The sequence below is a fragment of the Pistacia vera genome, unplaced genomic scaffold (assembly GCF_008641045.1).
Source record: "Pistacia vera cultivar Batoury unplaced genomic scaffold, PisVer_v2 Contig1380, whole genome shotgun sequence".
NCBI classification, from domain to species: Eukaryota; Viridiplantae; Streptophyta; class Magnoliopsida; order Sapindales; family Anacardiaceae; genus Pistacia; species Pistacia vera.
Window position 1 is genome coordinate 6,433 of NW_022195445.1, and position 14,917 is coordinate 21,349.

Genomic DNA, 14,917 nt, shown 5'->3' on the forward strand with positions numbered 1-14,917 from the left:
CCAACATATAAAAACTCAAAGCATCAATCTTTACATCTGGGTTTTCCCGATAAGACTCAAATAATTGTAACAAAACACTAACAATATCTTTAATTGATGAATCTTTAACATCAAAAGTTCATCAATTAAAGATATTGATAGTGTTTTGTTACAGTTATTTGAGTCTTATCGGGAAAACCCAGCTGTAAAGATTGATGCTTTGAGTTTTGATATGTTGGGTATTGTGTAAAATTCAGCGTAAATCATTGGAAATACTATATTGATCAAGGAGCTCAATATATCTGAACGAGAAAAACGTAAGAATACAAAGAAAGGCATGTACAAGATCTTCCATAGAATTTCGAAGTCCCACCAGCGATGACTTATCTGAACTTCGACCTCTTCCATGAACAATATCTATATGAGGGCTAACCACTGGCGCAGCAATAATGAAGATGGCACCTTCTGAAGCTGGAATTTATGATACTATCTGCCTGGAGATATCCAGGCCAAGCTAATGTTAGTCATAAAGGCAATATAATCGGCCAAAAGAGCAAAAGAGCCGATAGAATAGAGGCAGCACAGGCAGTAAAATGCCTTTGGACCAGACCTGAGGACAAAGCACCGCTTGAATGATCTGTTGCAATGTACATTGTAGTCTTGTTCACAAGTGGTAACGGTGCACCATCTTTTCGCGCTCCCACCAATTTTTGACTGCATATTTTTCATACAAGAGACAGTTCATTGTTTATAGGACAATCTTAGTGCATAATTAAAGAAAATAATACACACACTACTTGAAGCAAACAACACAACCAAAACACCATTATCATTATGCATTGAACCTCTTCAGAAAAAAAGGTCAGTGAAAGAGAAGGAAAATAAGACTGTTTGTAACTAGTGTCCAATCTTTCTCTAGCTATACATTAGCCCTTCCAAAACCTGGAATTAGTTTCCTACTCTGCTATTAGCAGATAAGTCACGGACACCAAAACAAAATGATTAACTGAAATTTTATTTCTATCAAGAAACATAATCAAATTTTTGTCATGTAAGCATCACTTCTATGAATGAGCAATGAACAGCTTATTCTACCATCATGCAATAGTAAGCATAAATACTTGCATTCAGTCTTCAGTTTTGTTGAAGTGCTTATAAGTATCCATATCTTTAGCAGATAACGATTCTAATAAGATTAGAGTCCAGCTTCTAATTGTCAACTGACTAGAGTATGCACAGAAAAAACAAGCATGCATACGATCAGATAAACAGACAAACATCCTCATGGTTAAAATAACATTCTTATGAATTGATCTTTCTAGCAAGTTAAACATCTTGATTAAGTACAATGGATAAAATAAGGAAGGACACAACAGGATATCAAAGGAGAACCTGCATTTCGTTTTCAGATCACAATCTGTCATTACATACCGAACTAATAGTAGTGCATCAGGGGCTAGGTAAACTAATCTTTACTGGTATCATGCATGTAATATTACTGTAGAATTTTAGTGCCTCATATGGATGTGATCGGCCACAGTTTTTAGATAATCCAACTCATATATGCGAATCATATAAGACACACCGCAAAACCCACTGACAACCTATAACTAGTACTGATTCTTCCACAATTATGCCATTATAACAAAAATACTCGCTTAACATGAAGCCAACTAGTTCTGCGGTGATGCACAGGGTAAAACAATGTCAAAACCACAATCCCCACATCGATAGCCTCCTACCTTCAAGAACCATACACCCAGCACTTCAGAGCAAAAATGCCCAGATCAAGTTTTTAGTGCAAGATCATCTTTTAGTTCTCTAAACTATAGGAACAACCATTCAGCTAGCACAACAACCACTAGTCAATCTAATCCACATTTCTTCTACAAATTGACAACCTGACTAATAACTTTTAAGAACTTTCTCACAGTTTAGCTACATAAAAGAGTGGAGCCCATAAGGGTGCACAATCCATTTACCAAAATAGCAAAAATGGCTATGCTTGGCGACACTTCACCTTTGTTATAAAAAAAACTAATTTTTTAAATCAATTATACAGTGAAACTAGCCGTCCGGACCAACTTACAGGCACATTAATCTTCAAGAAGAGTTATCCCACAACAACCCACCCACCGTATAACTCTCAAGCAAATCATGGACAAAGTATTACCTATGCACCTAATGGGAACGAACCTGGGACTGCAAATTCTACCCATTTGCAGCCCCCTAGGTTCGTCCTTACTGCCGGGCTACCATAGGTGGGTAGGTTTTGACAATATTGCGTATCTAAACAAAAACACTTTATCAAGTAAAAATGTAACACATTAATCCAAAAAAGGTGCTTCTCAATTCATCGATAACTCACTTTCCAAACCAACCCACAGCTCTATTATTAGTTTAATTTAATTGCCCATTCCATCCGTCAAAGCTGGCGAAATTTCTGGAAGGTGCCAACGTGGCCAATAATGCAAAAAATGTAAAATGACCAAACTACAATAGCATATTCATAAGGCATTAAAGCAATAATCGCAAGATCCCACAAAGCAAAAATAGTAAATTCACCTGGTGTAAGGTGGCGGGCAAAATATGATAACGTAGTCGGCGGACGCGCACGTGTACGTGCTCGTCTTATCATCGTAAGCAAAACTATACGCGCGTGGGCAAGCGTGTTTGAAAAAGAGAGAATACACTGAAGGACCACACGTGTCAGGCGTAGCGTACGCCTCGCTACAACAATACCTAGGATCACCAAAAGCCTCACACGCGCTCTTACAAGCTACACTTGGCCCGTGTGTCCCACGCGCAACTCTCAAATCCGCTGGACACGCACCGTTGAGATCAACTAAACACCCAGTAGCACTACAGCCGCCGCCAGAACCGCCCTTGGGCAAGATTAGCATAGGGAGGTTATAGCCATCAACCAAACTTACGTCGTAAAAGTCTAGCCCACCGGCGCCGTTGAGGGTGAATTCCGCAAGGGTAGTGGGTGGGGCGGCTCCTCCGCCAGCGCATTCGACCTTACCGGAGCCACAGTCTCCGGTAACGCAAGAGAATGTTTGGTTGCTGTGATGGGCACAGAGGGTTCGAGCCCAGAGCCGGCCCGACCAAGACTTGGGGATTGTTAAAGTCCTCGACTTGCCGGTCCTGAGCTCGAAGCCAGTGGAGGAGAGCGGCGGAGAGTTGGCGCCGGAGAGAAAACCGGGCCAGATGGTGCGGCGGCACCTGTTGATGAGCTTGAAAGAAGCCGAGTGGGCTTCTGCATGGACAAAAATGAAAAGACTTAAATATGATCAGCCGCAAATGAATATTCAAAAAAAAAAAAAATTCCAAAGAAGTGATCGTTTGTTACCTGGAGGGAGAGTGAGGGAGAGGAGAGAGATGAAGGTGGCGGAGATGAGGAGGCGATGATCCATTGCTACTTATTTATTAATAGTGTTTTGGGGTTAAGGTNGAGTTGGCGCCGGAGAGAAAACCGGGCCAGATGGTGCGGCGGCACCTGTTGATGAGCTTGAAAGAAGCCGAGTGGGCTTCTGCATGGACAAAAATGAAAAGACTTAAATATGATCAGCCGCAAATGAATATTCAAAAAAAAAAAAAATTCCAAAGAAGTGATCGTTTGTTACCTGGAGGGAGAGTGAGGGAGAGGAGAGAGATGAAGGTGGCGGAGATGAGGAGGCGATGATCCATTGCTACTTATTTATTAATAGTGTTTTGGGGTTAAAGATGAAGAATTGATTATTAGAGAATGTTAAAGATTGAATAAAAGAAGAAGCTTTTGGCTTTTGGCTTCTGGTTCTCGTTTGTTGTCTTCATTTGCTAAAGAATTTTACTTTTCTTGTTGAGAGAAGAGGAGGGTCAGGACTCAAGAGTGTACGTGTGTGGCTTTCAGGGGCTTGTTAGTCATTTTCTCATTGTTTTCCCTCCTTTTTTTATTTTTTATCTTTTGTAAAGCGAATTTTGATAATTACTTTTGTATTGAAAACATGAATAATATAAGAGTTTTAAGTCTAACAATAAGCTTAGTAATATTATTTGATAATTAATCATTTTCTAATCTAATAATACATTAATGAAGTAACAGTAAAAGTCAAAACTAAGAACTGTGCAATATATCCCTGTGATTTTTGCAAGATTCCCAGATTATCCCACAACAGATTTTGCAGGAAAAAACAACCAGAAACCAATCTTAAATTACAGGTGGCACAGGCCCATTGGATTCTTGAATCTTACTCATCAGTATGTAGAAGCCTCTGAGAATAAGAGGTTCCTGGATTACCCACAAATCAAGGTAGGTATTTAAGATAATAATCAAGTTTAAAATGCGTAAGCAAAAGCAGATTCTGATATGATTTTGAGGCAACATTAGTAGCACTGACAGAATTCCAGTGATTTAAGCTATCAAATAAAAGTAAATTCAAGAGTTTCAACAGAGGGAACAGTGGCTAATTTGACTTAAAAAATGGGATACACAATCTTACTCACGATGAACAAATTAAACTTTCAAAGGTATACATGAAAGAACAAACTGGAATTAACTACAATAATACAACACTCCTGTATAAAAATGAATTCCCAGTTCCAAAAATATGTAAAGAGGGCTGAAGAGGGTGTGATCAATTATGTATATTTGATTACTGTGCTTGCCAGAGAGACCTCAACCAAATTAGCCGTCGAGGTCCTTTAATGGTCACGAATGCGATTGCATTCTTATCGTCTTTAAGAATATTCACAGCTTTTGCAAACTCAGTGTCATCCAACTCTTCCAATTTCTGCAAATCCTCCAGACACTTCTGATACAATGTTTTCTCATTCAATGAGTTCCTCTGTGCAGCTTTAAATGTGGCTGCTGAGAACATCTCATACAAGGCATTCTCTATCGTCTCACTTACGTTATAGTATGCTTTTTTCTTGCGACCGGATGCTGCTGGACCTACAGATTTCCGCTTCTTTGATAGTGTGTCATTTATCCGGATTATTGAATCAGAATCAACTGTGCCATCAACCATTTGTGTAGGTACATTAGTAGGTTCTGATGATCTTACCGTCTCTGTGTTACTATGTCCCTCTTCAGTCACCAAAGGTACTCCACTAGGAACATATTTACCAGTAGCTCTTTCTCCTGCAATGTAAGCATCTGATATTGCTCCAGGAAAGACAAAATTCAACTCAAATGTAATGAGAAATTTACAACAAAGATATATAGTGAAGTTTACCTTCAAATATGATGGACATTTGCTTATACAGGGGAAAACTTTTACGTCTGAAAGGTCTTGCTTCACTTCGCACCTACAACAATATGTCATCAGCTTTTTTGACTAAATTTTGAAACAATTTGTAAAGAATGCTCATAGTTCATACCGTAATATAGCTATCCCAAATTTTATCATCAGCAACAACCATTTGCCGAGTTTCATCCCAACCAAATCCAGTATGACCAAGTAGAGTTTTAACAACACCATAATCCTTCTTCATCACATTGTACCGGTTCTTTATCTGATTCTCTTCTAAATTCATGGTAAACTTCTTGTTGAAGTCACGCGTAACAGATTTGATCACTTCATTCTTAAATTCATTGTAGGCAGTTCTTCCACAATTATGTTGCTCAATGAAAAGCTCAACCAAATATGCATCGCGAGACGGTGTCCACTCTGCCTTGGGTCGACCTAGGATCCCATCTTGTGCAGCAGACATTCCGGCAAACGATTACTAAACAAGGGGAAAAAATTCAAATGCTCAGCAGTAGCATACTGTAAACATCCTTAATCAATCGACAAAAATAACACACACCACATTCTCACAAATTTGATTATATTCCACTGATGAGGCAATTGAATCGTCCCACGAATTATTGTCTCCAAAACAACCTCTATATACATAGAATCAAGCTAAAATGTTTTAATTTACGAAATATACTCAAAATATAATCATCAATATGATTAAATGATCAGCCACATGAATTTGTATAACCAGAAATCGCTAACTGTAGTTGTAAATGCCCTAGTTTTTTATGTTAAAATTCATTAATCCAAGTAATTAACAATGCATACTATAACTAAGTAATATTAAGTATATAAAAATTGAAAATTGAAAATATTTTTATCATTAAGCAACTGAAACGAGGCATAAAATTTATTATTTCTATACTGACAGTACCAGTACGGTACCTGACAGACCAATCAAAGATCCACGCCTAAAACTGTCATAAACTCCGGTGACCCGGAACAGCGGAGCCGTTGGGACTAACGTGCGCCGAGGTGGTAATGCCTGCGCAGATTTAAGGATAAGAATGGTGTCTTAATTCTTCTAAGAGGAGAGCGAGTAGAGAGCAAGTGAGTGAATGAAATGTTGCGCGGGAGAGCAACGTTATTATACATGGAATCGCTGTTGCTACCCAATCAACGGTTGCCACGTCACTTCTAATCACCCTGGATTTTACAAACAAACGAAAAAATCTACTGGCCAGTGACGTGTCCCAAGAGTAGACATTTTAAATTTGGGCCTGGCCCAACTCAACTCGGCTGGTTCAAGGTTGGGCCTTAAGGTGTAGCCCAATTAAATGGGCATTTCCACGGATTCTAAAAAAATTCCCTTAACATATCTTTATTACCTTTGAAAAAGCTGTAACGTTTCAGACTTAACTATCTCTTAAAAGGGGGGAATAAAATTTAACAATTCGAGCTCTTGAGTTCGATTCACCTCGATTGTTAATAGATGTAGTCATTGAAAGTTTACTCGGTCGTTAATTTTAGGATCCCAAAAGATTAATTGAGGTGTGCATAAATTAACTCAAATACCCCTGATTAACCAAAAATAAAAAATAAAAAATTACCCATTTAATTAACCAAAAAAAAAAGGGTTGATAAATGATATTTAATACTTTCTATATATTTTGGGATGAATTCAAAAAATGGTGTCATCCATAGGGTAATTCTTCTTTCTTGTCATTTCTATTGTCTACCTCTTTTTTTTTTTTCTTTCTTTCTTTTTTAATCTTTTACTGTGTGGCCAAGGGAATAAGGCCAGTTCAAATGCCAAGAAAGAGCAAATAAGACATATTGTAAAAAGCTTTATTGTGCTTTGCAGTGGCCAAATGAATTCCAGCTTTAGTGGTGAAACAAAATGGCATAAAAGTAGATTGACAAGAAATTATTTCCAGTATAGGATTCTTTTTGCTGCTAAATTTTGCTTCCAATTTGGAGGCCATAAAGAGAAATCTGCATCATGGTGTTTCTTCATAATTGGCTTTAAAATCAATTATATAGAGCACATTAAAATCCTTTTTGCTAATGGAGTTGACCACTCTTGAATCAATATCCAAATCTCAAGTCAATGTAGAGGTTTCAATCTCATCTCTCTGCCCACTTTTATCATTATCATGAGAAAATTCGACCCATTTGAACATCCGGGCCGATCTGGAATGGAATTGAAATTTTAGAACTGATTAATATGATGATGATGATGATAATAGTTTTTCAGAAAAGAGAACATAAAGCCGTTAAAGTTAGCGTTGGATGAATCGATATTGCTCTTACAATCTATGATGGGAAATTTCCAATAATTGTTTGAGAGGAAATTATTGTTCATCATATTATATTTGACATAGCGTGATGGATTACAGTTGCAGAGTGGATCCACCATTCTCAGCAGGCCTAAGTTTTCTTGCCGTGCTATAAAATTATTTGCTCGTTGTCTTTGTGTACATTTGTGGAGGATTGATTTTGTTTTTTTTAATATTTCTTAATCAACATTATCATAACTAATCCAATTAATGGTTCCCTATATTTGGAAGACATACGTTAGCAGAACCTGCATGCCATGTCTGGATTCATTTTCCCAACAATTCCAATGTTCTTCAAGAATTCTTCTGTTACCCATTACCATATTTAATCAGATGGGTTCTTTCTTAAAGAAATAAACAAGGTCAGAGAGAAGAGTTGGAACAACATGAACAGAGAAATATTGAATGTGTATAACATAATTACATGGAGAAATTTAATATGGGAACAGGGTAACTAAGTGTAAATTTTTATGATGAATGTCAGTCTTGAATTCATTGATGTTAATGGCTTCAAAACATGCGCAAAAAGGCTGCGTCAGGAATGGGTCAGAAAACCCTCATTCATTCATATACTTCAATTATACAACAGATTAAGAATTTTCTTCTGAATGAAACAAAACACGCCATTAAGGTTTTGAAAGATCACTCAATTCATCAAATAAATGGGTAGGGGGGGCAAAGATTATGTTTAAGTGAAGAAGCATGCAGAAATGTGGTGCTTTGTGAGAACACTGATCTGGGTCAAGGAGACAGAAAGCACAGGCGAATGTTTTTCAAGTGATGTGATTGTGATGAAGATGTTGCCCTGCACCTGCAACAACCCCATTGCTTTTCATTTTCTAGACCCAGAAATAGAAACCATACTCATACTCATGCTTTTGTTTTTAATTATAAGAGAGATGAGATGGGTTTTCTCTCTTATTTATTGTGAGCAAGACAAACTCATTATGGTTTATCATTATGAGTTTCTTGTTCAAATTCAAAAACAAATTATAGAGAATTAAAAAAAGATTTTTTTTTTTTGTTTTTTTGTTTTTTTTTTTAATAATTGAAGATATTCGGACTAGTTTATATATACTTCAACTAATCCGTTAAGATCTTAGAATTATCGACCGGGTAAGAGCTCTAAGGGCTATCTCTATTAGCAACCGAGTAGAGACTTAAACTCATGATCTTTTGAGTAATTACACCTAAGTCCATATCGAACCATTTAACCACCAAGAGGTAGTTAAAAGTTTTTATTTAACACATCTCAAAAGAGTTTTCAATACAAAGGGTATATGAAATATTATGCTTATTATTATTTTTTTGTAACATGAAAAATGTGATTTATCCTAAGAAAAAAGATGGGTATCAACAAGATTTGTGAGGCTAAATAGAGTGTATAATATAAGGAATTATTATAAAGAAAAAAAAAAGTAATTCATGGATTCTTGGAGAACATAAAATACCCACCTAGTAGATTAATTATTTAGGTCTATATTTATCCTTTCTAATATTTTATTAAAAAACAAAACTCAATTACCATCGAAAATAAAATTGGAATAAACTTTGAATATATGCAATTATTCCCAAGGAAGATAGAGGTTTAAAGAGAGAATATCAGATCTGATTGTGAAAAGAGAAGAATATCAATAATGAAGTAAGAGAGAAATTAAAAAATAAAAATAAATGTACACAAAAGTACAATATTCTAAATACAATTTTGATCCCACATACCAACTCTTGGGTGGCCAAGTGGTTTAAGGTCGATAATAACTATTGTATGTATTATTTAAAAGATTTTGAGTTCGAGTTTTTTCTCGTTTATTAATAAGGGTAATCATTAGAATTATTGTCTAACCGATAGTTTTAAAGTCCCGAAAAATTAGTTGATGTATACGTAAGCTAGTCCAGATACCTGATAAAAAAATAGTTGGTCCCACAAAATATATGGGTATTTATTATTATAATTTATAAAATCTACCCCATTCCAAGGGCACACATGATTTTAGCAGGAGCGTATAAAATGAAGGTAAAACAAACAAGGCAGCGTTTGGGTAAAATGATGAAAAAAAAAGAAGGGGGGAAAATGAATAAGGAATTTTGGAAATTGGACTTAGGGTATTGGGCATGTGAGAAAAGCAGCTTTTTATTGTTCTTGTAAAGAGACCACGCCCGTTTGGCTGCAATCATGCGGTCTACTTTGTTATAATTTCCTTCACTTCTTTCATTCTATTTTGTCTTCCCCTATGTGCCTAGTTCTTCTACATTTTATTTTTATTTTTATTTTTATTATTGCTTTTTTCTTTTACTATATTATCCTTAACATTATTTTCATATTAAACATTAAAAATTCTAAAACTTTAAGCTAAACAAAAAAATAAATAAATAAAAATGAAAGGTTTTAACAAGTAAATATCTAACCATTTAAAGGCCTCTTCGTCTCCAAATTAATATAAACCAATTAGGGATTTAGATTCTTTTATTCCTATTAAGTGCATAATGGTATAGGTTGTGTCAATTACTGAAAAGACTAGCTATCAAACCACCCTTGGGTGGCTCAGTGGTTGGACAAAAACTCTTGAGTATATTACTCAAGAAGTCTTGAGTTCAATCCACATCGGTTATTAATAGGGATGATTACTAAGTTCAATTCTTCAGTTGCTAATAGGGATGATCACTTGAGGATGTACCTGATCATGAATTTCAGGGCCCAAGTTATTAGTTGAGGTACGCGCAAACTAGCCCAAACACTTCTAGGTAATTGAGTGGTTTGATAGGGACTCTTCATATTAAACATTATAAATTTAAGATAAAAATAATAATTAATAAACTACATCCATCAACTGAATTGAGTGTTTTCTACATTGTAAAATCAAATTTGTAAACTATCTCTGAGTGATGGAGTGGTTTGATATGGACTATTGGGTGTATTACTTAAGAGGTTTTAAGTTTGAATATTTCATCGATTGTTAATTGGTAACCACTGTAGCTCTTATCTAGCTGGTAGTTCCAAGGTCTTAAAGGATTAGTTAATGTGTACATAAGATTACCCGGACACCCTCTAGTCATTGAAAAAAAAGGTAGTTCTAAGCTACCAGTAAGTTAGTTGCGGTGCACATCAACTGGCCCGAACACCTTCCTGTCATTAAAAAAAAAAAAAAAACAAATCAATTTTGTGATGTTTGGTTTGTAATAGTTCATCCTCTATTTAGGATATAAAAATAGGTTACAAGATAGCAAAAATAACGAGGGCATGTTAGAGACTACGGGAGGAGATTAAGGGTAGATTAGGTAGAATGATAATTGTAATTATCAGCTCGGGAACCGGGGAGACCCGCTCGTGCGGACAAGCCAATCACGCTCTCTAAATAATTACTATTAAAATCTTAATTACACTAATTAAATATTATGAGCTAAACAACAAAACTTTCTAATTACAATAAAGGACAATAAATCATCAAAATTCATCTGAAGCCCTAAATAAGAAAAAAAAAAAAAAAAAGAAACTTTGCGCGCTCCCTAAAGAGGATTTACTCGCTTCCCAAAACCGCTCTCTACAGTACCTTTCAAGCACAGCCTTTCTCATCCTTCAAGAACAAAGAACCAGCTGTGTGGTATTGTATATAACTATATATATACCTATCTATATTCCCCTCTTCACCTCCATTGTAGGACAGAATTAAAACAAACACACCCTGTCACCAATAGAGAGAAAAAGAACTCGTTGAGTACTAAAAGAGAGTGAGACTGAGAGAGAAATGGCAGCCGATAAGGTTGTAGAGACAGTGATAGTGGGAAATTATGTAGAGATGGAAACTGAAGGGAAGCCACAGGATGTCAAAACAAAGCTCTCTAAGTTCTTCTGGCATGGCGGTTCCGTTTACGACGCCTGGTTTAGCTGTTCTTCTAATCAGGTTAGTTTATATTGCATTTCTTTTATATAAAACAGTAACTATGAGGTCTTATTGAAGTTGAAATTTGTATTAATGTTGATTTTGTGTTGTTGTTCAGGTGGCTCAAGTTTTGCTTACACTTCCATACTCATTTTCCCAGCTGGGGATGCTCTCGGGGATACTGTTTCAGCTCTTCTATGGGTTGATGGGGAGCTGGACGGCTTATCTTATTAGCATACTCTACGTAGAATATAGAACAAGAAAAGAAAGAGAAAAAGTTGATTTCAGAAACCATGTTATTCAGGTTCATACTACAAAGAACTTAACCCTAAAAGACAACATTTCATTCATTCACTCTATAATATTAATTAAAGTTTGATCTTTTGTGTTTTTGAATTAAAAATTTAGTGGTTTGAAGTTCTTGATGGGCTCCTTGGAAAACACTGGAGGAACGTGGGCTTGGCGTTTAACTGCACTTTTCTTCTGTTTGGATCCGTGATTCAACTCATAGCTTGTGCAAGGTATTTCTACTGACCAATCTCTGACTCTTACTTTATTTGTATTCTCATTAAATTACAAGCATCCAAAATAAACAAAGAATCATTTCTCTCTCTGACCCGTTTCTGGCTCTCTGCAACTGGGTTTATCTTTATCTTTAATGTTAATTTATTGCAGCAACATATATTACATAAATGACAATCTCGACAAGAGGACTTGGACTTACATCTTCGGGGCTTGTTGCGCAACCACAGTCTTTATTCCTTCGTTTCACAACTACAGAATTTGGTCTTTTCTCGGCCTCGTGATGACAACTTACACAGCCTGGTATCTCACCATTGCCTCTCTCCTCCATGGCCAGGTAATTTACAGTCTAATAAAGCCTGTTAATAAGTTGTCTGTATAATTTTAATTTTAATATTAATGGTTTAGTTTAATGTGAATATAGGTGGAAGGAGTGAAACATTCGGGCCCAAGCAAATTGGTGTTATATTTTACAGGAGCCACAAACATTCTCTACACATTTGGGGGACATGCCGTCACTGTGTAAGACAAGTTTGGATTAAGAATCGTGTCCTTTATGTTATGTACAAATCTGTGTATTTGACTATTTGTTTATGTTTAAGCTGTTCATTGGGGGAAATTTTTTTTTAAAAAAAATATAATAATGCATGTAGTAGAAAAACCAGAGGCTTAACATCATTACTGAAAGAGACTGAAGCTTCACTTGTTTAGACATGATCTAGCCATGTGATCTATTGAGTTGGACCAATCTCTTTTTTATCAAAATATAAACTATTACTATATGCATTTTCATACCCAAATTGCCCTTCTTGAGCGTGGGAGGCAAAAAGTCTGTTTTTCTTGGGAAACCGACTTAATTTTCCTTTTCAATGTAGAGACTAGAGAAAAGCCAATCATCTTTCTTATTGTTTTTGCTTTTATCATGAAAAAGGGCCAAGATGGGTCCAGCTGTCCAGCTTCACCAATGAATCCAAGGCTATTAATCAAGCTTATTATTAGTTGATTAATTAATTGATTTGTTTAAGATGAAATTAATTGATCTCTGGTGGGGCTGCAGGGAGTTGATGCACGCAATGTGGAAGCCCCAGAAGTTCAAGGCCATCTACTTACTGGCGACTCTGTATGTGTTGACACTGACACTGCCCTCCGCATCAGCTGTTTATTGGGCATTTGGAGACATGCTTCTTACTCACTCCAACGCCTTTGCCCTTCTCCCCAAATCCCCCTTCCGAGACATGGCTGTCATTTTAATGCTCATCCACCAGGCAAGCCAATAAATATATGCCCTTCAAATTAATGAATATGTAATTGTAATTTTATTGATTTGTTTTGTTTTGATTGGTGTTTGATTCATTGTTTTTTGTGCAGTTTATTACATTTGGATTTGCATGCACACCATTGTATTTTGTGTGGGAGAAAGCCATTGGGTTGCATGAGTGCAAGAGTTTATGCAAAAGGGCAGCAGCAAGATTGCCTGTGGTCGTCCCCATTTGGTTCTTGGCTATCATCTTCCCATTCTTTGGCCCCATCAACTCCACCGTTGGATCACTTCTGGTCAGCTTTACCGTCTACATCATCCCTGCCTTAGCCCATATCTTCACCTTCAAATCAGCCGCCGCCCGAGAGGTAAAATTAATATCAGTAATAAAAAGTTTGACACCTGAAATATCATATCAAGAAAATGAATCAACAGCCTTTCTTCGTGTCTAACTTTGACTGAACATTGTTAATTAAGCTTATATTAATTTAATCATGAAATTATTAGGTGGGGTTATCAGTAAGTTGAGTAAGGAACAAGAAACACAGACAATAGCGTGTTGTCACAGTCAAGCAGACCAGCTCCCTGGTCTTTCTCCTAAGTTGATAATCTTTGGGATTTAATATTTATCATCTTTCTGTTACGTTGTTTATGTATATATATAATGAAACTTGGTGTTCTTTTATCTTTGATTTGCTTAATCTATGAAAGATTTAATTAAATATTTGGCCCCATGAGTTGCAAAAAGCACAAGATTCTTGCTGCAACAATGTGGCAGAATTTTATCAGTTTGTACCTGGTTCTCCCTACTGGGAGAGTGCCCTTTTCTAATATTCATAAACTATTCATTAATTAGCAATAAGAGATTGTAACATTGTAATATGAAGCTGATGGATGATTGTGATGTGATGCAGAATGCGGTTGAGCAGCCACCGAGGTTTGTGGGGCGATGGATTGGCACCTACACAATCAATGTGTTTGTGGTGGTGTGGGTGCTGGTGGTTGGTTTTGGGTTCGGAGGCTGGGCTAGTATGATCAATTTTATTCACCAAATTGACACATTTGGGCTCTTTACTAAATGTTACCAATGCCCACCACAAACACTGCTGCCACCGCCACCTCATGCTCTTAATGCCACCGCGCCACCACCTCTCCACCACCCTGCCGTGAATCATACTCATCACAGCCTTTGATTTTGGCATTCAAAACAGAACTAGCTAACACCAAAGTGCCCCCCACAAACTACAACCATTAGTGTTACCTACCTTCACGTACGCTTGGCTGTTTAGATTATAGACAGAGAAGATAAGTTGTTGGAGTTAAATTTAAGCCACCAATATAAAATGTACTTGGCTAGTTATAAACTCAAGTCATTATCCATACCCATACACCTTTAATTCTCTGTCTCCCTTTGTTTAGATTACTGAGTTTGTTATGCCTTTCAAGGATAAGAAAAATATTGTATCCAAAACTGGAAATTTGTACTCTTAGCTATGTATTGCAAATTGCTTATTTCTCTCTTCCTCTCTCTAAGATGATATGATCTTATTCACTCAATCATGTTTCCAATCTTTAAACATGTTATAAGTTTATATTATTTGGTTAACGAGAAGTTCCAGTATATCAACATAAATCTTGAAGGAAAGCATATGAATTATATATACAAACTTATGTGTTATTCATTGCTATAGCAATGTTTGCTGGACAGAAGAAAATGAA

At 36.4% G+C, this 14,917-nt stretch overlaps 3 protein-coding genes across 7 annotated transcripts; 1 reads left to right on the forward strand and 2 right to left on the reverse strand.

Annotated features, from left to right (window-relative positions):
- Window positions 1–121: 121 nt before the first annotated feature.
- Window positions 122–3,854, reverse strand: LOC116122886 (thaumatin-like protein 1b). Of its 4 annotated transcripts, none has more exons than XM_031408684.1 (4): window positions 3,680–3,854; window positions 3,332–3,405; window positions 2,545–3,238; window positions 122–693 (listed from the first exon to the last, which is right to left on the reverse strand). In XM_031408684.1, exons 2-4 carry the CDS (start codon window positions 3,393–3,395, stop codon window positions 504–506), a joined length of 948 nt encoding a protein of 315 aa, XP_031264544.1. In that variant the 5' UTR covers window positions 3,396–3,405; window positions 3,680–3,854; the 3' UTR covers window positions 122–503. The 4 variants fall into 4 exon arrangements, with proteins under 4 accessions (XP_031264544.1, XP_031264546.1, XP_031264545.1 ...); XM_031408686.1 differs by lacking the exon at window positions 3,332–3,405 and having other exon boundaries at window positions 122–473; window positions 590–693; window positions 3,606–3,852; XM_031408685.1 differs by having other exon boundaries at window positions 3,332–3,432; window positions 3,707–3,843.
- Window positions 3,855–4,396: 542 nt separating this feature from the next.
- Window positions 4,397–6,301, reverse strand: LOC116122889 (uncharacterized protein At2g29880-like). Of its 2 annotated transcripts, none has more exons than XM_031408691.1 (4): window positions 6,147–6,301; window positions 5,341–5,688; window positions 5,196–5,268; window positions 4,397–5,101 (listed from the first exon to the last, which is right to left on the reverse strand). In XM_031408691.1, the coding sequence occupies exons 2-4, from the start codon at window positions 5,671–5,673 to the stop codon at window positions 4,614–4,616; spliced, it is 894 nt and encodes a 297-aa protein (XP_031264551.1). In that variant the 5' UTR covers window positions 5,674–5,688; window positions 6,147–6,301; the 3' UTR covers window positions 4,397–4,613. The 2 variants fall into 2 exon arrangements, with proteins under 2 accessions (XP_031264551.1, XP_031264550.1); XM_031408690.1 differs by having other exon boundaries at window positions 4,397–5,116.
- A 4,816-nt stretch (window positions 6,302–11,117) lies between these two features.
- Window positions 11,118–14,719, forward strand: LOC116122887 (auxin transporter-like protein 5). Its single transcript, XM_031408687.1, has 8 exons — window positions 11,118–11,439; window positions 11,537–11,722; window positions 11,827–11,939; window positions 12,094–12,277; window positions 12,365–12,462; window positions 12,998–13,205; window positions 13,309–13,566; window positions 14,113–14,719. The coding sequence occupies exons 1-8, from the start codon at window positions 11,284–11,286 to the stop codon at window positions 14,389–14,391; spliced, it is 1,482 nt and encodes a 493-aa protein (XP_031264547.1). The 5' UTR covers window positions 11,118–11,283; the 3' UTR covers window positions 14,392–14,719.
- Window positions 14,720–14,917: the final 198 nt, after the last annotated feature.

Excerpts from the sequence above, each read along its gene's own strand:
- LOC116122886 (XM_031408684.1), bottom strand. The coding sequence starts at position 3,395 with ATGGATCATCGCCTCCTCATCTCCGCCACCTTCATCTCTCTCCTCTCC. Across the intron at positions 3,239-3,331 it reads CTCCCTCACTCTCCCTCCAG|AAGCCCACTCGGCTTCTTTC; the intron begins GTAACAAACGAT and ends TTGTCCATGCAG. Across the intron at positions 694-2,544 it reads TGCCCGCCACCTTACACCAG|TCAAAAATTGGTGGGAGCGC; the intron begins GTGAATTTACTA and ends AAAAATATGCAG.
- LOC116122889 (XM_031408690.1), bottom strand. The coding sequence starts at position 5,673 with ATGTCTGCTGCACAAGATGGGATCCTAGGTCGACCCAAGGCAGAGTGG. Across the intron at positions 5,269-5,340 it reads TTTGGGATAGCTATATTACG|GTGCGAAGTGAAGCAAGACC; the intron begins GTATGAACTATG and ends ATATTGTTGTAG. Across the intron at positions 5,117-5,195 it reads AATGTCCATCATATTTGAAG|ATGCTTACATTGCAGGAGAA; the intron begins GTAAACTTCACT and ends GAGCAATATCAG.
- LOC116122887 (XM_031408687.1), top strand. The coding sequence starts at position 11,284 with ATGGCAGCCGATAAGGTTGTAGAGACAGTGATAGTGGGAAATTATGTA. Across the intron at positions 12,278-12,364 it reads CCTCTCTCCTCCATGGCCAG|GTGGAAGGAGTGAAACATTC; the intron begins GTAATTTACAGT and ends ATGTGAATATAG. Across the intron at positions 12,463-12,997 it reads GGGGGACATGCCGTCACTGT|GGAGTTGATGCACGCAATGT; the intron begins GTAAGACAAGTT and ends GTGGGGCTGCAG.